This window comes from Ambystoma mexicanum, chromosome 4p, assembly GCF_040938575.1.
Source record: "Ambystoma mexicanum isolate Mex_15411 chromosome 4p, UKY_AmexF1_1, whole genome shotgun sequence".
NCBI lineage: Eukaryota > Metazoa > Chordata > Amphibia > Caudata > Ambystomatidae > Ambystoma > Ambystoma mexicanum.
The window spans coordinates 239401525-239425490 of NC_090927.1; the positions used below are offsets into that span (position 1 = coordinate 239401525).

At 48.0% G+C, this 23966-nt stretch overlaps 1 protein-coding gene across 1 annotated transcript in view; it reads right to left on the reverse strand.

Moving 5' to 3' along the window:
- TFAP2D (transcription factor AP-2 delta) overlaps positions 1 to 23748 on the reverse strand; it is a 102988-nt gene extending 79240 nt beyond the window's left edge. The window contains exons 1-3 of the mRNA XM_069605761.1: positions 23282 to 23748; positions 21693 to 22178; positions 15334 to 15394 (exon numbers count right to left, since the gene is read on the reverse strand). Of these exons, the coding sequence (XP_069461862.1) occupies positions 15334 to 15394; positions 21693 to 22178; positions 23282 to 23647 (913 nt within the window). The 5' untranslated portion in view covers positions 23648 to 23748. The remainder of the gene's footprint in view (positions 1 to 15333; positions 15395 to 21692; positions 22179 to 23281) is intronic.
- Between the last annotated feature and the right edge of the window lie 218 nt (positions 23749 to 23966).

Here is a 23966-nt window from a genome sequence, read left to right on the forward strand (position 1 = left end):
TTGGTCGGAAATGTGGTATTGAGGCTGGTCATGACGTAGGCAAGCAAGATGGAGGTGAGTAGATACATGCTAAATGGTGGGGTCGAGAATGTTATGGAAACGCTGAGTAATACCTGGTTAAGGTGACCGTGGTTGGGATGGTCTATGTAGCCCCTAGATAAAGGTAGTTGATAGGGTTGTGATGCCGGGGGTCTGGCCGTCGGCAGGCACTGGCGTGTAACAGGTATGAAATAGGCACCCGCCTTGTTTCAATAGTGTAGTCTAAATATGACCATAAGGCACAACACAGTAGTGTGGTCTAAATACGACCATGAGGCACAACACAGTAGTGTGGTCACTATGCGACCATAAGGCACAACACAGTAGTGTGGTCTAAATACGACCATAAGGCACAACACAATAGTGTGGTCGCTATGCGACCATAAGGCACAACACAGTAGTGTAGTCTAAATACGACCATAAGGCACAACACAGTAGTGTGGTCTAAATACGACCATAAGGCACAACACAATAGTGTGGTCACTATGCGACCATAAGGCACAACACAGTAGTGTAGTCTAAATACGACCATAAGGCACAACACAGTAGTGTGGTCTAAATACGACCATAAGGCACAACACAATAGTGTGGTCACTATGCGACCATAAGGCACAACACAGTAGTGTAGTCTAAATACGACCATAAGGCACAACACAGTAGTGTGGTCACTATGCGACCATAAGGTGCAGCACAGTAGTGTGGTCTAAATACGAACATAGGCACAACACAGTAGTGTAGTCTAAATACGACCATAAGGCACAACACAGTAGTGTGGTCTAAATACGACCATAAGGCACAACACAATAGTGTGTTCGCTATGCGACCATAAGGCACAACACAGTAGTGTAGTCTAAATACGACCATAAGGCACAACACAGTAGTGTAGTCTAAATACGACCATAAGGCACAACACAGTAGTGTGGTCTAAATACGACCATAAGGCACAACACAATAGTGTGGTCACTATGCGACCATAAGGCACAACACAGTAGTGTAGTCTAAATACGACCATAAGGCACAACACAGTAGTGTGGTCTAAATACGACCATAAGGCACAACACAATAGTGTGGTCACTATGCGACCATAAGGCACAACACAGTAGTGTAGTCTAAATACGACCATAAGGCACAACACAGTAGTGTGGTCACTATGCGACCATAAGGTGCAGCACAGTAGTGTGGTCTAAATACGAACATAGGCACAACACAGTAGTGTAGTCTAAATACGACCATAAGGCACAACACAGTAGTGTGGTCTAAATACGACCATAAGGCACAACACAGTAGTGTAGTCTAAATACGACCATAAGGCACAACACAGTAGTGTGGTCTAAATACGACCATAAGGCACAACACAGTAGTGTAGTCTAAATACGACCATAAGGCACAACACAGTAGTGTGGTCTAAATACGACCATAAGGCACAACACAGTAGTGTAGTCTAAATACGACCATAAGGCACAACACAGTAGTGTGGTCTAAATACGACCATAAGGCACAACACAGTAGTGTGGTCTAAATACGACCATAAGGCACAACACAGTAGTGTGGTCTAAATACGACCATAAGGCACAATACAATAGTGTGGTCACTATGCGACCATAAGGCATATTTGTTTGCGCACCTTACTATGATTTGTGCACTTCTAAGCCATGCCACAATGGAAGCCACGCCCCCAAAAGAGGGCCCCCCTCAATTTCTTACCCCACTTAAAGCACTGGCCAGTAGACATTACCATTGAGCATTGATCTCATATCCCTAGCTGCACACTAATTGACCTTTTCACAATTGATTGCGGGAGAATTGGCCTTTTCACAATTGATTGTGAAATGAAGGTCAATTAGCACATGTATGCGGAGGGAAACCCCCTGCAACCCGCCACTCAATCGAAACCCCCCCACAACCCCCTACCCAATCCCATTATGTTATGTATTACCCCAACCCAACCCCACACATATATATATATATATATATATATATATATATATATATATATATATATATATATATATATATATATATATGATACATAAAGGTAAAGGTCAATTGTGCTGAAGGTCAATTAGGACCACTGGTCAATTAGGACAAAAGGTCAATTGTAAAAGGACAATTTGCGTAACACCCCTATTCCCACTGGAGAGTAAAAATGTTGTACTAATAATTATGAAGTGGGACCATCAGGTGAATGACACCAGTGCACCGTGCTTCTGTGACAAAGACCCTCATAGAAATGCTATACTCATTTTGCTCCCCAGTGGAAAAACTGAAACCTCCTTGTTATGCTTGTTATGCATCCCATGGGAAAAGAAAAGGACCTGCTCCTGAGGGCTTTTTAAAGCCCCATAATCCTGTGCCACCGCAGACTCTCGGATGCTCCCCGCAAGGCAGGGCCCCACATTTCCAGCGCAGACCGTAGTCAGCTGTCAGGGAGGATGCCACCCACCCTCAAGGGGGAGTTAGGCCCATCACTTTCCTCCGGCCCGCCACCCCTGCAAATGCCTAAATGTCACACTTTTGCCTGAAGGCCTCCCAAAGTGCTGGATAAGACCCTGGCGCAAAATCACCACACACACAGCTTGTTTCCACGGAAAACCACTTGTTATAGACACCGATTTATAAAAACATTTAAGGGTTTAAATAATAAATAAACAATTTTGCATGTACAAAAAACATAATTTTGATAGTGTATGCCAAAATATTCTCCCACTTCTCCATAAGCCAGCGAGGGACAAGACCATGTGAGCCCCACGCCATGTACTGTTCGTTGGCCCAAGTTTTGACCCTGATACCCAAATACCGAATCCCGGCCCAAACCCCTGCATCCTCAAACATCTCTAAGCCTGCACCCCTACTTTACACCAGTAAAGTATGTCACCGCTGAGTGCTGAAATCCTGCCCCCACCGGAGGTGTACCAATAATCATGGAGTGGGTAAAAAATGTGAGCGACAATACTGCCACAGTGTGAAGGGGTCTTCCAGGTTACGCGCACCCCCTAACTGTCATCATCTTTATGAAACCTGCAATGGTGTGAATGAAGACCTCCGGGTCAAACGTGAGCAGGTGTACCCCATCATCACTATGTAGGTACTCCTCAAATGTTAACACGGCATGCTGAATGGGCTGCAGTATTTAATCACTACACCGAGCCACTGAAGTGTTCCTTTTCTTCAAGCCGGCCTGTCCCCCATTTTCGGCCGGCGTGGCATTATTGCTGCACACGCTATCGTTGCCTGTGGGAAGAAATGTAACCTTGCGGGGTACTTCAGAGTGGGTGCAGCAAGCAACAGGCAGGAAACGAAAGTTGCCTACTGATTGGGGCTATTTAAAGATCCATAATCCCGCGCCTACCACATCCCCTATAACATTCTGCTTGACAATGTGCTCCACATTTCATGCACAGACAATATTCGTTCTGTCAGGGTTGGTGCCACCCAACTCTGGGGGGAGGCAGGCCCTTCATTTTGCTCTGGGCCCTGCACCCAGAGAGGCCTAAAAGGTGCGGCCTATGGAGCACACGTTTGCCCAGTAGAATCAGAGTGAGAAGAAGGCAAATATATAAAGGGAAAGGTACAGATGGATTGACAGACAAAAGAGCTAAACGACAGAGGGGCAGACACATGCAGGCACTCCCACATGCACTGACACGCTACTACACACGCACACACTTCTACACACACACACACACACACCGCAACTACACACACACACATACTTCTAAACACACACACACGCACACCTACACTCACACAAACACAGGCGTTCTTTCACATGCACACACCCACACACACACAGACACTTCCACATGCACTGACACACTTCTACACACACACGCCTAACACATGCACACACACACACACACCGCAACTACACACACACACATACTTCTAAACACACACACACGCACACCTACACTCACACAAACACAGGCGTTCTTTCACATGCACACACCCACACACACACAGACACTTCCACATGCACTGACACACTTCTACACACACACGCCTAACACATGCACACACACACACTCCTACACTCACACCAACCCAGGCGTGCTTACACATGCACACACACGCGCATGCTCGAAGTTAAAAAGACAGTTCACAGAAGCGTTTTATAATGGCACAACCAAAGTGGGAAACGGTCTGCGCATTAGGCCCGGAGACGCAATGAGAAAGAGAGGAGCAGACAGACTTATTGACATTGGAGTGCTTTACCTGCCTCTTATGGGAGGCGATAGGGAGTGGTTTTGTCAGACAGGGCTGGCCCCAGCCATTCAAGTTGAGCCCATATATGCGGCCCTCCATCTGAACACATATGTAACCGTGCTTACACGCGTTATGATGATACATTTCTCGAATCAGTAGAGCCACATTGGAAATTGCCAATAAGCCTCATCACTATTAGCATCAGATCTAAAACCTCTCTACCCATTTCCTCCTGCTGAGCCAGCAGTCTAACTGTTGGTGAAACACGTGTAGAGGATCAGGAAACTAAGGACTGTTTTTAAACCAGAATTTTTATAAAAACTCACGGCATCGATAATCTGTTTAAATAAACTTTAAAAAAAACGTATTTAAAAAAAAAAACAAGTGACTTAATTTGTTAAAAAAAAATAATTCATTCTGGCGCGACACTAGCTGTTCTTTCCTCGAAAAGCTTTCTCTAACAAATTAGTGTTGGGCAGACACAATACTTGGAGGTGAGCGACAACTGACACCCACTAATCGCAAACACAGGGTTCGCCAAAGGTTTGTATTATGTCTGCAATCGCTCTTGCAACTAAGACTTATTGCCAAATCTAACAGAAGGCAGAGAGACAGGCAGCTATACCAGGCAGCAGGGGGTAAACAGGCAGAACAATATGTGATCGGGCAACAAGGGAGCAGAACACACATCTGTAGACCGGCTTAACTCGATATCTGTACAGTAATAAAGTAAGACAACAGAATCTTCATGTTGAACTGGTGGTGATGGAATGGCTCACGGGACATTCCATTGCAAAATTCGGGTAAAAAGGAGGCCCTGCCGGGAGACCAGCGAGGCTCAACCCCCAGCCCAGAGAGGCCCGAGACACAGACCAAAAAGGAGCAAGCACAACCTGCAGAAACCAGCAACCCAAGAACCAAAGAGAAGCCAAATAGAGTCAGCAGAGGCGGAAACCCCACAACCGAGTGCCGCATGATACAGGTAAGAGCCAATCACAGAGAATGATGCAGCATCCCTTAACTGGCAGCTGGCAATTTCATATAAACTAAAAAAGCACAAGTGAACATTGTGAGAGCTTAGCTGAGCATTGGCCAAAGGGGTTTTCGGGCATGCAGTCCTATATATTCACCTACAGGGGCTGTATCCAGGAGAATGACTCCATGATGAGCTCAGATCATATGTGGATCTTGCTTCAGAATAGGGGGGGGGTGAAAATAACAGGTATCACTTTCACAAATGTAGAACAATGGGCCCTCCTTTGCAGCCAAGGTAGTCAAAGTTTTAAAACGGATTCATCCATAGACTGTTCAACCGACCCACACATATCTTACTACCACACCTGTGTCTTTCTTACCCCTGTCCTTTAAGGTGAGTGACATGGTGCCTTTCTTGAAGAAACTTGGTCTTCAGGTGTGCACTCATGTCAACCTGTGGAACACCTCAAATATTTCCAGAGTGCACCAACCATTGGATAAGGCAGTCAACAAAGATGTCCATAAACACCTGCAATTGTGTGACATAATTATTTGGGAAGTTGTCGAGCCAGTTACACAAAAGTGACCTGTGTGAATGATGGATGATGAGAGCTATTTCTGAGAGCAATAGAGGATGCTGCACTGCCACGGCCTGGAGATGCTGGATCTGTCATCTTGCCGGAGAGCCCCCGGGAGCTTTGAAGTGACTCACTTCAAACCTGTCACTCAGGACAGAAATGACATAGCTTCTATGCGTGCTTCAGTCTTCTGGTAGTGTGCGCTGGGCTCTGTACTCACCGTAATGCAATCGTCATGTGCAGGCTCTAGCTTTTTGATTCTGTGGCTTGGGTTTTAAGTGCACTCTGTAGGCCAATGATACTCAAATGTTGCCTTAGCTGGCTGGGGAACTGAAGCAAGAAGCCAGGCCTCTGGCATGGCCTTTGCATTCGAGAAGCTGAGGGAGGAAAGGGCAGCATATGCTTCTTTTAAAGATTGATCTATATGCAGAAAGTCACGTTTTTTTTTCTTCTTTCATGGGTAGTATAGCTCAGTGGCAAGCAAGACGGCGTTGAGCAACGCAGGTTCGAATCCTGTATCAGTGCTAAGAAAACGCTTCAGTACTAAGCACGTTATAAAAAAAATATTATTCATTATAAATATAATGAACCGATTATTTAACCTTAATTTAACCTTAGGTAAACTCCAAGCCCAATATTAACACATCCAAAAATGTTTGGGTTGCAGGTTAAACAGCAATCCATGACCTGCATCTTTAATAAAGGATGGATGATCTGAATTTGACAGGCGTCACGCAGGACATAAGGTGCACGTTATTTGCCCACGTGAATCAAAATGCCCCAGCTATGTTAAATTAGCACAGTGAGTTACAGTGACTCCCACGGGCCTGATTAATAGCTACACACAACAGCAAACTTAATTGTATGTAACTGCAGGTGGCTGCCAGATATGTGTGTCGCAAAGAGTGCATCGTTTTAACATCATAGTAAAACCTATATTTCTAAATATGATTTTTTGTAAACGATCTAACATGCAGTTGCTGCATTTTGTAAAAGTAAACCTTAACGCCAACGAGCGAGGCATCTTTTGACTGAATGGGCAACCCAAAACAGCTCTATGTGCTTGCTTGAGAGAGGCCTCCCACTGTACTCACCAGGGAGGACTCCTGCTCTAAAACAGTAGTGGCCTCTATTGACAGGCGTGTAACCTGCACCAGGCCTCTTATTTTCCAGTGCCAAAAAGGGGTGATCGTTTGATCAACTGCTTTACAACCGTGTGATCCTGCACAGTGGACAAAGAAACCGTGTGTCTCTTCTGCCGCGGCTCGGCAATGATCTATACGGCAATAGGGCAATGGCCGAACCAAAAACACAAACTGTTACTGTGGGGCAGTTTTTTTTGGTCAAAGTAAGCCACTTTTCAGGCTCATATGGGCCAATTTGATACGTTACTTCAGCACGTGGGTAGTCGTTTTGACCAGTGTTACTGTATAATATTCTTTAAAAAGCACAATTTACATGACAATTTATCAAATACCTCCACCATGGGTACTACGCAAACAGTCTGTCAGAAAAGGAATTAATTGCCTTTTGCAACGGTGGGCCACTCTTCCATTGGTGCCCGAGACAATTTGATGCCCCAGTTGGACCCTGCTTCTGCCTCGTCGTTAGACCAGGGGGGTTGCTCTGCTCCCTTTAAGATTTGTGATTAAATGTCCAAGAAATTTCAGATTGGTTGCATTTGTACACCAGATTTTCTAGTTCAGAGAAGTTTTGAAGAATTTACAGCACGGGAAAATACATTTCAATGGAATACGTGTCTCCACCAATTTCCAACCTAGACAGTCAAGGAGTTGATCAGAGAAACAGAGAAGAGTGACTACTTTTAAGCAGCCACTGCTGTTGCCACGACCACTACTAATCAGGAATTTGATATTGGTAGCCATTGCCTTTCCTTTGGCAAGCTGAGACCCTACCCACAGCCATGACTAGCTGAGCTACCGAAAACCATTTCTATCAATCTTGTGCCTTCGGGGAAACTGAACCCCGAGACTCACTGAAAGTAAAGGCAGCATTGATTGAGAACACCTGTGAACCACAGCCAGGGACACAACGACTTCTTATAACACATGCAACCGATCCAAGGACCTTCAGTAGCCACACAAAGACCACTTCAAAGTACTTGGCACAACTAAAAAACTCAAGGTAGATGTATATTTCCATGCAAGTCCTATCTCTGCTGTCTGGGGCCATGGACCAGACTATCTTCAACTCTCTCTTACTAAATATTCCCCCTCCAGACCTCTGAACTCCTCTGGCACCAACTCTTTGTGTTTAAAGCGTTTCACTAAACACAGGGCAGGAGGTCGATCGCTTTCCTCATCTGGCCCCCTTCTTTGCTTCTTTGGAACAATCTCCCCGTCCCTCTTCATCTTGCACAGGACTTTCTTAAATTTCAGGAAGCTCCTCAAGACTTTTCTTTTTATCCCCCCCCTCTTTCCTCTGCTAACTCACAGTTGCTTTTTTGGGGTTCAGGGCCCTTATGCATGCTCGTGGCCCTGACCTCCCACACTGAATCTCCCCGAGAGTTTGTCTATCCTCGCCACTTGCCTTGGCACACCATCCACCATGGAGGCTCACACTTACCTTTCATTGCACTTCATCTGTTGCTCACCCATGAGCACCCCAGCACCTATCCCATTCACTCGCTCTTCTGCACTTGCACGTTCTGAACACTCACCAGGCATAGTAGGTTCCCCCTCCCAACACTGTATTTAATAGTTGTGATGTATTATAACTGTCTGACATCCCCTTGTCCCCTCCCTGTTGCCCTGTGGGTGTTTTGAAAATGTATTTACTTCCTGTATAAGCACCTAACAAGCGAACAATACATAAATAAACAGGGGTACTAACCCAGCAGTCCTGGCTCGGCCCTGATCTTAGACGCCTCAAAACTTCCATCCACATTTTGACATGATCTTGGATCCTTTCCACCACTAGCCACTGTAATGTCTACTTTCAATAACATTTCTGCATTGGGAGCCAACTTCTACAGCCTAATTGGAGTGTTAAACCTGTGCTAATCTGTGATGAGCTAGTATTACATATTTCATATTGTTGTGTTAGCGAGGTAAGAGGTGTTTTATAATGTGAGACTTCATTGGACTAGAGCTGACATGCTTTAGCTCATAAAGGATTATCATTGTGTTGGTTGTTCACCGTCCATCAACAACTCTCACCGGGAGACTGGTGCTCATGGCAAGCCACCGAAGAGCAAGTCCTGCTACCCTGGAGAGCAAACGGCTCTGTTTGGACATTTATTGCTCTCTGGTAAAGCTTATATGGCTTACGTGTTCTCTTGCGCCTCTAGGTGGCCAGTGACGTGCTACCACACCAGCAGCTAAAGGGACCTACCTAGGCTCCAATGCCGGATGTGACCATTCTGTGGTATCCCATACCAATGTAGCCTGCACAGCTGTTCCATCATTCAATGTCCTGCTCAGGATTTTGCTTTGATTACTTTCTCGACGAGAGCAAAGGCAGTTCCTAGAATCTTAACTTTCATTTTTACTACAGAAATAGTCTTAATTTAGGACTTCCAACCCAACAGATTAACTCTTTGCAGCACGCTCAACACGTTTCCCACAAACATTGTTATCTTAAAACTATTGCAGTTCTTGGACGCCACTGGATGCCAGTAAAATGAGCTTAGGCTAACAATGGCAACTTGTGAATCGGCATCGATGAGGCATGCACCATGCGTTGCCATCATTTAGCCAGGTACTTACACCAATGGGCCAACATTGGATGTTATGTCGCTCTAAATGACTGGGATTGCCCGGGCACCTCTATACTCCAATTGGCATGAGCAACTGGGCAAATTATGGCAATAATTGGCAAATGCGAGAGGGGGCGGGCATATGATCACCATGCGTGAGGGACAGCCCCGCATGATCTACCGTAGAATGCCAAGTGCTGTTTCAAATGTCTAAATAATGCTGTCAAATGTGTAGAATAACCACCATATGCAAGGTGTAAACCCACTAACAGGGGGGCTGCCAATACATGCCTACGGCGCCCTCAAATGCCCCAATAATATCATTGTATGCCTGGCATTGTCGCAAATATGCAATGTGTAAGCTTGCTCAGGTGCTTCTGGCATATGCAGAGTGGAGTGTCAAATGCTCAAATAATGACACATGCATACAGATTAGTCACGATATGTAAAATATACCCTCACAGGTGCATGTACTTGTATCATCTGGTAAGTGAGGCCATGGATGCCCCAACAGTGCCAACACATGCCTAATCAAAATATGATTACAGGGGCAGCCATCGAATGCCGAGTGAAGTGTCTCCAAAATGCCATCAGATGCCTGGTAAAGTCACCCTAAATCAGGGACAGACCACCTCTCTATCCACTGCAATCCTATGCCAAGCGACACCTCACGTGTACAAATAATGCAACATATACATTGTAAAGTGAACTGCCGTAGAAAGACAGAGGAAGAAAAGTGCAAGTTTGTTTACTGCACATTTGCATTAGACAAAAATGCCTAATCCTCATTATATCAGTTGCAGGGCTGTCTCTGGCTCCCCTTGTGCGGTGTAACGGGTCCATGGGTTGCGGGAGTGCCCCCTGCACTTGCAGGGATTCTGTCATTCTGCAATGGCACCAATGCATATGTGATCACTGCACACCTGCATTTTTGCATTCGGAATTTCCGAATGCGGTATTTTCGGGCATGCCGTGATCACATAGATTCCGTTTTGTAGGCTCTTATTTGTGCAGGTGCTGCTTCCATCTGCCAAGTGTAGTCATGAAAGCCACAACATGCCAACGTATGCCTAGTGAGTCTCACCGTGTTAGCACCACAGGTGCACCTGTTGTATACCATGTATAGCCTTGAGTCTGCAATAATGCCGCCTATATTTCAGGGGATGCTCACGCAGACCTCTTATTCTTTGACTTCTGGGCCTGTAGTCCTGTATTTATCATGTTGATATGTTGTATTATGTTTCCATATGCTATGCCACTACAGCAGACGTCTAGCAGTGCCAAGGCTTGTCCGGGGAGTGGTGTATTGGAAACTCAGTCATTTTACCAAAAACAAAACGGAGCGGCAAGTTTTACTGAAAATCATAATACCGAAAAAATACCAAAAATGTTAATTAAATATATATGGGGGAGTGGGGTAAAGGTTTAAAATGGGTGTGGACGGGGCTGGAGTGGGGTTAAAAGGATAGAAAAATGAGGGACTGAGGCTTCCCCCCCAACCCATTTTTTTTAAATCTATTTTTTCGGTATTACATTTTCGGTGAAACGTACCTCTCTGAAATTGTCTTTGGAAAATCACATATAACCGTATATTGTGAGCCTTCCAGGAGTATACAGATGTTAGTCTTCTGAGGCATGGAAAAGGGCAACACGCGATGTGTACAGGCAGAGAGGGCGTAATTAAAAGGCAGGCATGGAGATGCGCATGGCACCACATAACGCTGATCCGGAAAAGGAATAACAAACAATGCGTCCAATAACAACCAAGCGTACAACCTGGGAGGACCCTCTGTAGTACTTATAAGGGGTCATGAAATCCATCAGTAGGTGCCTGCCTGATGGGCATGACGTGTGCCCCAGCGTGCTCGTGAAGCAGGGAGGAATGTGTATCTGCTAGGTGTTACCATAACCTGCCAGGTACCAGGCAGGCACACCTGGTATTGTCCAGTCGCCTGTCAGAAGTGGCAGAGCCCAGAATGGACTGTAATGTGAACATCAAAACTACGGGTCCCAGCATGCATCTCTGGGAGGACATGGGGCATGCCGAAATACATATCATGTGCTTTGTTTAGACACTGTAGGCCCGATTCATGGAATTTTTGGCATGGTTCAAAGTGCTTTGCACTGTTGCAAAGGGACTTTGCACTGCCGACACAACCCCTGATTCGTGGAACTGTGCAAAGTGTATTTTTGGAGTGCAAAGTCCATGCAAAGACATTTTGTACTGCAAAAATGACAATGCACTGATTTTGCACGAACTTTGCACTGCAAAAATACACTTCGCACGGTTCCATGAATCATTGTTTGTGTCTGCACTGCAACGTCACTTTTCAGCAGTGCAGAGTCACTTTGAACCATGCAAATAATTCCATGAATCGGGCCCTGTGTTTGCAATATAGCCCCTTACATGTAGGATGCTGCTATCATAAGCTAAGTGCAGCTTTAAATGCACCAATAATGTCATAATGTGCCTGTAAGGCACACCCTCACAAGTGCAGGTCCAGATCTCAAAGTCCAAGTGCTAACAGCACATCTCCAGTGGGCCCATCATAAGGCTGACCCACTGGAAGGCAGAGGAAGTATGGGCGGGAAGACTGGCCGGCACACACGGAGACACAGACCAGCACATTGGTGGACATACAAGATGCAGGCAGACATCCAAGAGCAGACACACATGCGGGCAGGCACAGACACGGGCAGGCATTGAACCATGCACACAGGCAAGTGCACACACACAGTTGTGCAGACACAGGAAGGGAAGTGCACGCACTCACAGCGTCACCCTGACACATGGACCTGGGGGCCTGTAAGCATCGAGTCTGTTCCTTTTTCTTATGCCCTTCCGGTCCCCCTAAAAATAGAATGTTCTATCTGTCTAATGGAAGAATAGGAATAGCGTTACGCCGAAGTCTCCCCATTTTAGACGTGCGTATAAACTTTTATTTTCAACACTTGTAAAATGATGTTAAGGTTCTGCACGTCATGGACGCCTCCTGGGGTTCTCGCACGTTTTCTATGGTTCGTTCCTTATAGCACTTACTGGTAGAAAGAGTGACAGTAGAAAGGACCAATAGAAATTTGGCAATGCATGTGCTCGCACAAAATGATGTGTGAGTTTGGAGACGGGAAGGGAGACAAAGGACAGTCATTCATTTGAATCCACCGTATCTACCCTCTACGCTATTCATTTGGACTCGTAGAGGTGGTGGGGACAACCTAAGAGGGGGTACGTGTAATGCTGCCCATATTGTACCGGGACCTTTTTGTCAAATCTAGGTTACACTTTACACACGAGGAGGTCCTTTTTCCTATGCCGATTCCCAGGGTGAGCAAGGGACTCCTTTGTCAATGGGACATCGTAGATTTCTGCCGTTTCATTTAACAACCAGGTGCGTTATGGGAGTTGTAGTCTGGGGTCTAGCCCCCGGAAAGTAAAAGGAACGCCTGGAAGCATCGACCTATGAAGTCCTGGCCTGGAAACGCGGCGCCCAATTTATGAGCACGTTTCTGGAATCCACGCAGGTGCGAGCCTACATCCATGCACGTGAATGGGCGTGTGAAACCGGCCTGCAGTGCCACATAAAATCGTGATTCTGTTACGATAGACAATATCGATGCAAAGAGTAACAATTATGGAAGGAGGCTGAATGCAAGCACTGTGGCGCGGGGAGACAGGGCGCCACCACATCTGCGGTGCGTGGAAAACGGCCGACGCCGCCACAGCTTCCTCAGCAGACGAGATGATGAGAACGCACCTGCACTGCGGGGCGACCCCGTCGGTACACGGGAACCTAGCAGAGCACGCGGGGCGCCGATGCGCGCGCATAATTCACCAAAACCTCACCCAGGGGTGCCTCGCCAGTGCACGTGTCCCGGGATATTGCGTGCGCTCGCGGTCACAACCAAAGACTTGTCGCCAAGTGAATAAAGGCGAATGGTTTTCAAATGTTTGTATGACACATGATTGGGGTGCATTCATTTATATAATATTTGGAAAAGTAATGGCCAAAAATACAGAATTGCCCGGTTAGCAGGTTCCCACTCCCACCTGTGTAACACGCACATATGCAGCTAACAAAAATAGCTAAAATAGAATTTAAACGGCCACTATATTTATAGTAGTAGTATAATAATAATACTACTACTAATAATAATAATAATACATAATAAGAATAACGTATTTATTGTGTGACATAGTTTCAAATAAACTTTACACACAAAAAACAAATAACGGATAACCGTAACACAATACATTCTCGTAAAATCTATTCAAAAACTCAATGAAGGCAATGTATTATGAAATCAACAACTATGGTTGCCATGCAACCCCACTGTTGTTCTAGTTGGTTTTGGGTCATGTCGCTGTCCCCCCACCCCGCCCGGCCCCCTCCTGCGCACTGCACCGTGGCTGCTTGTGGCGAGAAATCGAAGCGCTGCGGCGGGAGACGCGTCCAGGCGGCCTGGGGATTAGCGCGATGGGCGCTGTCCTTTCAGCACCATCTGCACCAGGCCCTGGAATTAACCGTCTCCCCGCAATAATCCCAACCGTCCTCCCCAGATCCCGCCTCCAGCTCGGCGGCGGCGGCGGCGGCGGCTCATATAGCGGCCCGCTCTGAAGCCTCGTCCCAGTGTATGGGGCTCCTGGGACGAGGAAGAGCGCAAGAGGGGCGAGCGTGCATTCACTGCGCGGTCCCGTAGATGCGCCGCACTCGGCCCGTCTCTCTCCCCATACTCTCCGCTCTCTATATACGAGCTATAGCACATGTGGGCAGCAGGCGTATTAAATATAACGCTCTAACACACACCTGTGAGCACCGGTTTAGATTTTGGGCGGTCACTTAAAGCACACGAAACGAATGCGGCTGTGGTGCGCTTTGCATTGAAGTTTTGATATAGTTTACGTTCTACTGTAACTTAATATGCGAATGTGCGTCTCTCTATTTCTCTCTTTCTCTCCCCTTCTCCCCCCATCCCTCTCTCTCTCTCTCTCTCTCTCTCTCTCTCTCTATATATATATATATATATATTTATATATTAAAGTACAACCGTAGGTACGACTCACAGAAATGAATTCACAGTAAACAGAAACTATATTAAAAGTCCTCTCTCTCTTTATACATATATATATATATATATATATAGAGAGAGAGAGAGAGAGAGAGAGAGAGAGAGAGAGAAAGATATTATTTGCCACATCAACATTTATTATTAATCTATAAACTTATGTGTCTCATTTCGGACACCGTTACGAAATATTGTAGCGCGTCATTCATTCAACATATTGTCACTTTGTTCCATGATGGACTGTGCTTCCCTTTAAAAGGTATTTGACAGTAAAGCGCGATGGTTTCGAGCGTCAGCCCCTCGCGTCTTCTCCTCGTGTCCCTGCCTCCGGAAATGCATTGAACATGTCAAGTCTGCAAACACATAAATCCGCGTCCAACCCGGAAATCAATGCACTTCTTAACGAAATATGATTGGAGGCTGCAGCGAAGCAGTGCATGAAAATGGCGGGCGTCTGCGTGTGCATTTCTCGAATTGTGAGCCCTCATTTTACAGTATGCAAAATGGACACTGTTTTTATCACACTGTTTTAAAGCTGGGATTTTTTGTGTGCGCATGTATTGATTCTGCCTAAGGGAAAATAATGTAACACCACGAAATACTACACAGAGCACAATGTGCGACAATGTCATATACTCCGGCGGTCAGGCCATGCCTTCATACGTGATTTACTAGCGAACACGTGCAATGATACATTGGCATACAACAAACCATGTCAAGGGACAGTTGCAATAAAGGACACTGTGGCCTTACCTCGCCGTATGACGCCGCCCTGGCCATTGAGGAGCAAGCCGCACTGCGCCTCCACGGATCCCTGCAAGGCAAATCACACATGAGGCCCAACGTTACACACTGTGGTCGAGTAAATGCGCCCCGCAGGCCGACCCCGCCACTGGCAATCGCGCGGTCCCCTCCCTGCCTCGGGGGCTGCCCTGACCCTGAGTTATAGTTAACCAGCGAGAGTTGTGTTTGTGAACAGCGAAGGCGAGCAGCAAGTGCCGCTGGAAAGCGGACCACGTGCCACTATTACCGGCACCAACTGAAACGGCCATCCGCACACGCCGGCTTCCTTTAGACGTGGGTGGAAACACGGGCAGTGACTGATGTCCTGGCCCCAGAGGCAGTTTGTAAACGAACCCCCACTGCCGCCATGCAAGATGCGTGGCTGAGGTTTGTGTAGAAAGGAGAACCTGCTGTGTGCACGCGCAGGCTGCCTCCACTGGGTGCACACCCAGCCTGTCAATGCTGGGTGCACACCCAGGCTGTAAATGTTGGGTGCACACGCAGGCTGCCTCCGCTGGGAGCACACCCAGGCTGCCTTCCTTGGGTGCACACCCAGCCTATGTTCACTGAGAGCACACCCAGGCTGTCAAGTCTGGGAGCACGCCCAGGCTGCCTCCCCTGGGAGCACACCCGGGCTGTCAATGTTGGGAGCACACCCAGGCTGCCTCCACTGGGTGCACACCCAGGCTGTCAATGCTGTGAAGCACGCGCAGGCTGCCTCCGCTAGGTGCACGCCCAGGCTGTCTTCCTTGGGTACACACCCAGGCTGCCTTCTTTGAGTGCCCACCCAGGCTGCCTTTCCTGGGTACACACCCAGCTGTCAATGCTGGGAGCACACACAAGCTGCCTTCCTTGGGTGTGCACCCAGCCTGCCTTTGTTGGGTGCATACCCAGGCTGCCTTCCTTGGGTGCGCACCCAGCCTAAGTTCACTGGGAGCACACCCTGGCTGTCAAGGCTGGGAGCACACCCAGGGTGCCTTCCGTGGGTGCACATCCAGGCTGCCTTTGGTGGGTGCACACCCAGGCTGTCAAGGCTGGGAGCACACCCAGGGTGCCTTCCGTGGATGCACATCCAGGCTGCCTTTGGTGGGTGCACACCCAGGCTGCCTTCCTTGGGTGCACATCCAGGCTGCCTTCCATGGGTGCACACCCCAGCTGCCAATGCTGGGTGCACACCAGGCTGCTTTCCGTGGGTACACCCCCCAGCTGCCTATGCTGGGTGCACACCCAGGCTGCCTTCCGTGGGTGCACACCCCAGCTGCCTATGCTGGGTGCACACCCGAGCTGCTTTCCGTGGGTGCGCACCCCAGCTGCCTATGCTGGTTGCACACCCAGGCTGCCTTCCGTGGGTGCACACCCTGGCTGCCTATGCTGGGTGCACACACAGGCTACCTTCGTTGGGTGCACTTGGGCGTTCCAAGCACTTGAGCTCATGTGATAATTCTGTATACGCGTGCACTTGAATTTGAAAGAATCTGTGTTTTGGGGCCCTCTGTGCGCATGCGCAAACTGTGGTTATAGTCCGTTTATATCTGAGTGGAACTAAGGTGCGTCGTTCTATGCGAACCGTCAATGGGCCCGATTCACAAAACTCTTTTCACTGACACAAACTCATAGCAAAATGCTTTGTAAAGAAGGTCCAATACATCTGATCGCATGAATGTATTGTGTACTATTTTCTGCGCATGCGTACATGTGAGTAGCCGTTAATATGCATAACATGTTTACCTTTGTGGTGGGTGTGCGGTGTAAATGCAGATGAGAACATGGGCCAATTCAATTCATCGTATGCAATGCCAATTCACCAATAAGGATAAACCCTGGGCCTGATTCGTGAAGCGTTTTTCAATGGGAAAATCCCATTGAAAAAACGTTGTGAATCAGTGACAATATAGGTAGACATCAGCGCTAAGAAACCATGGCAACCATGAACGTGGCGCTTTGCAATGCCCGCATAGTAGCAGTGGGTTCCCGGGTATGCTGTGCCAGGTTGCTACTCTCTATATTAAGGAGTGATGGCACTTGATTGTTTTAGATTTTGTGTCACGTGAGCAAGCACATATAACGTCATGTCAAAAGGCAAAGAACACATCCACTTTGCACCCCCATTTTAAAACGATGACTGCCACTTTGTAACAGAGAGAGGGCCTGGGATTTGTAATTCTTTTTTCTATGAGACTGTGCCATTGTGAAACGCTTTTGTAAATCAGGCCGAGGGGGTGTTAACTTGGACACAGAATCCCTGTGGGGTGCCTGCTTCCTGCCATGCTCCCTACATACACACAAGAGTGAGGCATACTTGCCCACTGCAGATACATGTGCATCGTCTATGGGCCCGATTCATGGCATTATTTGCGTGTAAAACGGGGATTTGCGTGCCATTCTGCCCGCAAATCCCTATTTATCAAACAGGGATTTGAGAGCAGAATGGCTCGCAAACCTCCTTTTAACACGCAAATAATTCCACGAATCAGGACCACATGTGTGTATTTAAGGAAGTTGCGTGTGTTTTGTCAATGTTTTTGTAGATGTGTTTCCTTTAGTTGCATGCTTGCGACATGGAATATGTCGTCAGTGTAGACGAGAACATTACACACGACTGAAGTATGCAAGCTGTGTGTATCTTAAACATACTCTGCTCCGTGGTGTCTTTGCATTATCGCTGATTGCTCCGTGGTGTCTTTGCAATATCGCTGACACCACAGCATCTTCTGTTGCACACCTATATGCGTGCACGCTTTGCGCCGTGGGTTATATGTTTGCTTTGCACACAATGGGCCTGCTTCACAAAATCGTTTTACAGTGGCGCAGTTCCATTGAAAAACGCTTTGTAAATCAGGCCTAGTGAAGAATGTGGTGCTATTTTGCATGCATAAGTCATACAATGTGCCTCCTCTATACCGAGGTACACTGCAGATACCCACACAAAAGGCGCGAACAGATGTGCGGCATAATTCATGGAACGTTAAGCAGGTGCAGAGTGACTGTGCACTGCCAACAAACACGGTGAACTGGGCCTAATTCACAGAGCGGTGCAAAGTGTATTTTTACGGAGCAAAGTCACTTTGCACTGCATACGTACTCTTTGCGCTGAGCTAAAGGGGCCTAATTAAAAAAAAAAAAAAACAAGTAGCACAGTCCTAGTGCTTTTTTTTGGTTTAGGCCTATCTACCGCAGTGCAAAGAGTACTTTTGCCGTGCAAAGTGACTTTGCCCCCCAAAAATACATTTTGCACCGCTCTGTGAATTTGGCCCGGTTCAATGAGTATGTTGGCAAACTCACTTTGCCTCCCCCCTGACCCCTTTGATGGGCTATGCAGAGTGCATGCACCACTTGGGTAGATTATTGTACGTGCAGGTTTGCGTCCGGGCTATATGTATGGCTGCCTACATGTGTTGGGCTGTCAGGGACCTGGTCCGTTGCCAACGCTGCTTTTTTTCGGCCTCCACGTTCTCCTATTAAGTTCCCATTACACATCTGTGGGGCAGTGGGGGTTTCCATAACAGGTGGCCGGGCTGGCAGGCAGCAAAGCGAGGGTTAAGTGGCTGCGGAAAGCCAGGCCTCGCCCGACATAACACGGCTCACATAAACACACGGCGGCGGCAGTAACACCGGCCTTGTTAAGAACGTAAACAGACGACGCAGGGGCGAAATCCCATTCAGGGCAAGTCACGGCTGCCCCCTTTATGCCGGGCCCTAAAGTGATTATCGGAATCCCTGGGCGAAGAGGCATAAATTAGGGCGCTGACGGGGCAAGGTGTGACAGTTCCCTTTGTGGGCCATGGCAAATCTTTTTAGGGGGCTGAAAGATGAGGCCGCAGCCCCGCGACTCCGTGCATCTGTTCGCGTGACTCCCGCGCCCTCTGCGCCAATGGCACCCACTTAGCATTCCGCGCCGGGGGAGCCTCATTTACATTCGGTGCATCGGAAATGAGACGGGCTGCTGATGAACTTTCAGGGAGAAACTCCCGAGTGTGCCAGTGAAAATCAAGCGAACGCCGTACTTCTAGGCCCAACTCGAGCCTAAAATGGCGGCTGCTTCCGCCCGGTTCCCACAGACCACGGCCCGGCTTCTCTTGGCCGGTGCTGGACAGCTCCACACAAGGCCTGAAAGGCTTCCAACTATACACTGAAGTTGAGTTCACCTTTAATATTAATATGCATTGTTTAATCTCTCGATGTATGCCCCTCTCCATATGTTCCTCTATATGCGCACGTGCATACGCACACGGGAGATAGATACATACTGTTACTCTATAAGCGCACGTGCATACGCACACGGGAGATAGATACATACTGTTACTCTATAAGCGCACGTGCATACGCACACGGGAGATAGATACATACTGTTACTCTATAAGCGCACGTGCATACGCACAGGGAAGATAGATACATACTGTTACTCTATATGCGCACGTGCATACGCACACGGGAGATAGATACATACTGTTACTCTATATGCGCACGTGCATACGCACACGGGAGATAGATACCTAAACAGATAGATGATAACTATAGAAACAGACACAGGACGAATTTAATTTGCATGGGGGTGAGGGCACTGTACTTGAGTATTAAGTTCCATAGGAAACCCAAAAATGAATTGATAATTGAAATTAACTTTGGACCCGTATGACGGATTTGGCGGGAATGTACCTATCAGAGGTACTCTAATGTTGTTATGCTGAGTCCCCCCCCCACCCACCACCCGAACAGCCGCCACAGGTACTGTTACTACCCCACCCTCAGATACACAATCTGTGTATTTCTTTCTAGGAAAGTAGTCTCCATACTCCCTATTTTTAGAGCCTCCTATCCCCTGGCCATTCTAGGGTGAACATCCCACAGTTTAAAGAACACTATATATATATATATATATATATATATATCCGTGGGTTTTGAAAGGCACAACTCAGCTATTTGCATGATCTGGTAGCACTGCAATTATGTATAGAAACTATTATTATTATTATTATTATTATTATTATTATTTCTACTTGCAGGGTTATTAGGAAGTTAAATATCCATAACTTAGAAATGTTGAACGGTAGATTGCAGAGAAGCCATGTAGAAACTGCCTGTTTCGTCCCGTGCTTTAACAAACTTGGTTCCTGTCTCCAAACAGTAGAGCGCGTTGTCTGGTCGGATGACATTGCATTAATGGCCAGTTGAACGGCACTAAGCCGAAAATTGGATAAACTACGGTGCTCTTTTGCGCGGGATTTACTCTTTGTCCGCTCCCTTTCCAAATTCCCTAATCCCCTCTTTTGAAAAATGCTCCGCTTTGTGCCCCGCAATGGGGCGAAATTTGTACAGATACAAAACAAATCAGCAGCAGACGCTGCCACAGAAAGCGGGAGTAAATAGGGTTTAGCCGAGCCGGGCGCTGAATGGCAGGAGTCCATTTCCCCCTTTTCTCTCCGCCGAGGGACATAAGGAGTGCGCGGCGGAGACGTGAACTTGGGGAGTGCGGCCTGGAAATAAGGCGCCGGCTTCAAGTGCGGAAAGTCACGCCGGCGGCTGCCAGGCCATTGATCCCGCCGCCTTCTATGCAGAGCACACACTCTGCTCGAGGCGCGCCGCGGCCGCGATCTTTAGGTTCAGGGTAGAGGGGGACGGCTCTTCCGAGAGCGCGGCCGGGCGCGCACTTTACACCCCGATGCAGACGGCGAGGCGAATAGACGCGCTCGCTCCCGGTGAAATCTAGCTTGAAAGTCAAGGGTTCGGTGGTGTATCGTGTTCACAGGCGAGCTTTATCTTCCAACCTATCGAAGGGAAGATATGCAATCGAATGTTTAAGTGTGTGTGATATATATATATATATATATAATATGTACAGTTACACACTAGGCCTGGTTTGCAAAAGCGTTTTTCGATGGGAAAGAGCTATGTAAATCTATATGTCGGTGTGTTGGTATATATAATAGCAAGAGAGGACATGTTGTTAAATTGGCTCACGTGCACATTTGTGTAGATGACTCTAGCTCTGCCAGACTCTGCCTTTCTAGAACCACCTTTCTGTTGTCACATGTATGCTTAGTCTTGCACTTTGGAGAACGTCTCTTCACACTTTCTGTAGCTAGCGCCCTGATGCCTGAAGGATTGTCCTGCTGCTATAAATGAACAAATAAATAAGTAAATGTCAACAGCTGCGATGATAATGCGTGCAGTTACCTGCTACCAATATGTGAGGTCTGTATAAAAATAAAACTGTCAGTTTTATTTGTAAAATCAAAAATCTGCTTGCAATGAGCGCCTTGAAAAGTAAAAGGAATAAGTTAAAAAAAAGAAAGTGGCTGGGCGCAGGCGTACTTCGGGCCTCCGGTTACCTGCAGCTCGTCGGGCCCGAGGCCTGCCCCCGGCAGCAGCCTCTGGTCCGCCGCGTGCATGCCGTACTGGGAGCCGTGGCTGACGAGGGACAGGTCGTGGCGGCGGTAGGCCTCCAGGCAGCCCAGCTCGCGGCGCTGCTCGTCCAGGCACGAGGACTTGAGCGCGCGCGCATGCTGCAGGTTCAGGAAGTCGGGCTCGCCGTGGTGGATCTGCTGGTGGTAGTACTGCTGCGAGTGGTGCAGCGAGTTCAGCGAGTAGGCCTCGGGCGCGACGGCCGGGTGGCCGTGCTGGAACTCGTAGTGGAAGGACTGGTGGTGCAGCGGCGTGTACTGGTGGTTGGCCGAGAAGTAAGGCGAGGCGAACTCGGTGCCCGCGGCGGAGTAGGCGAGCGGGGACGTCGACGAGTAAGCCACGGTTGAGTTGGCCACAGACTCCAGGCAGCCCAGCTGCATCAGGCGGTAGCTGTTTGATCCGTCGTGACGTATCTGCGGTGGAGGCAAGCAAGCAGGAGATCAGTGTGGAGTTTAAAAAGAGACGCGGCAGCCTCAGTCCCCCAGATATATAGCACAAAGCGCCCCCACAACAAGAGAGCAGACCGTCCGGCTCTGCAGCACCCTACTAGAGGGGCTCTCTGATAACCCTGTCCCCCTCCTGCAAGGCGCACCCAGCGAAAGGCGCATGCACCTGTCTGAAACCCACACAGGCAGAGAGAACCCCTGCACTGTAGTGTCAGCAACACATCCGAGCTGTGTAACACCAAGCACTGGAGACTAGCACCCCAGGCTTCCTCCTGCAAGACACAGCAGAGGATTACACTTCAATGAGGAGTTGGCACCTACCTGTCTAAAACACACACACACACACACACATCGCCAAAGGACTGCGCGGGAATGGCGCGCTAGACATGCAAGTATAAAAACCCACTAGAGATTGGGACATCCTCAGTCTCAAGGCTGCTTTTGTTGATTGTAGCAACTCGGTGGACAATTGACCCGCCCAACCACATAAACAACCCACCCGCAATCGAAAACAAAACAAAAAAAAAACAATACAAGTAAACTGACATCTTCAGTGCTCACCGGCGGAAAACATCCCGTGAAAACCTTCATTACCCAGAGGGAAATATAATACAAATGGCACCTCGTATCTATAAGTTCGCGAATCTCCAACACACTGCCATACTATGTTAATAGAAGATAGAGTGTGCGTTTGCATTCAAGGACTAAGCACTCGTAATAGTAGCTTAACACCGTGACTGGAATCGACTAGTCCCGTTATTGTGGTGTTAAAATTCACAATCATGCCTCAGCGTCCCCGCACGAATCCTGTCACAAACCCCCCGAACTGTCCGAGCAAATAAAATGGTCACATGCCTCGCAATATTGACCGCGGGCTCCGTCCCCAATACCAGGGGCAGTCTTTTGTTACTGCTAAGGCTACTCGTTGCCCGCGACAGATGTCCCAACGAAAATAGCCCCCGGTCACCCTGTTTAACAGCTCACCAGATCATCATTAAACGCAATGGTTTCTGCGGATTAAAAAAATACCCCGAGGAAAGGAAAACCACACAATGCGCACAAAAATGTACCTCTGCGTCGTGCACGAGCCCCGGGAAGGCGGTGGACATGGCGCTCGCGTCTTCCTCCTCAAAGCGCCGCTTCCTCTGGCTGCAGCCGGTCGCCCCCTTAAAAATACCAAACTTCTCGCGTTTACCCCCAAAAAGCACGCGGGCGCTGTGCGTGTCCGGCGGTGTCCTTTCCTTGCACTCCTTGGGATAAAAAAAAGTCCGCAGGAATGGAGTCTCCCCTCTGCACGCAGGCTGCTCCCTGGCTCCGATTTTGTACTTGCCTGCTATTTCTTTGGCTGATGTCGTAGGTCCCTTGGCGATATGGAAGTTTTGAAAATCAAGCATCAGCAGCGCGAGCGGGGAGGACAATAGACGGACGAGCCTCATCCCTGGAGACGACGGATAAATATTGTATCTTCCCCCTTAATAAGGGACATGCGATGCTTTCAAGATTTTTATCCGTTTTTTTTTCTAACTCCGCTCTGCTTTCTTCATCTTTACCCGGGATTTCGTTCCACGAACTGCAGGTTTTTTTTTTAAAGACCGGCCTGGTTTTATTTACTATTTCGCTGCTGCCGTGGGGTCTCGCGTAGAGAGGCCGGCAGACCGGCACAGGGGAAAGGGACGGCCATTCGCTTTAAGATACTGGCTCTTTTGTTCGTTTTTTTAGGATTTTGGCCAAGCAGCACGACGATCCCACCGCCTT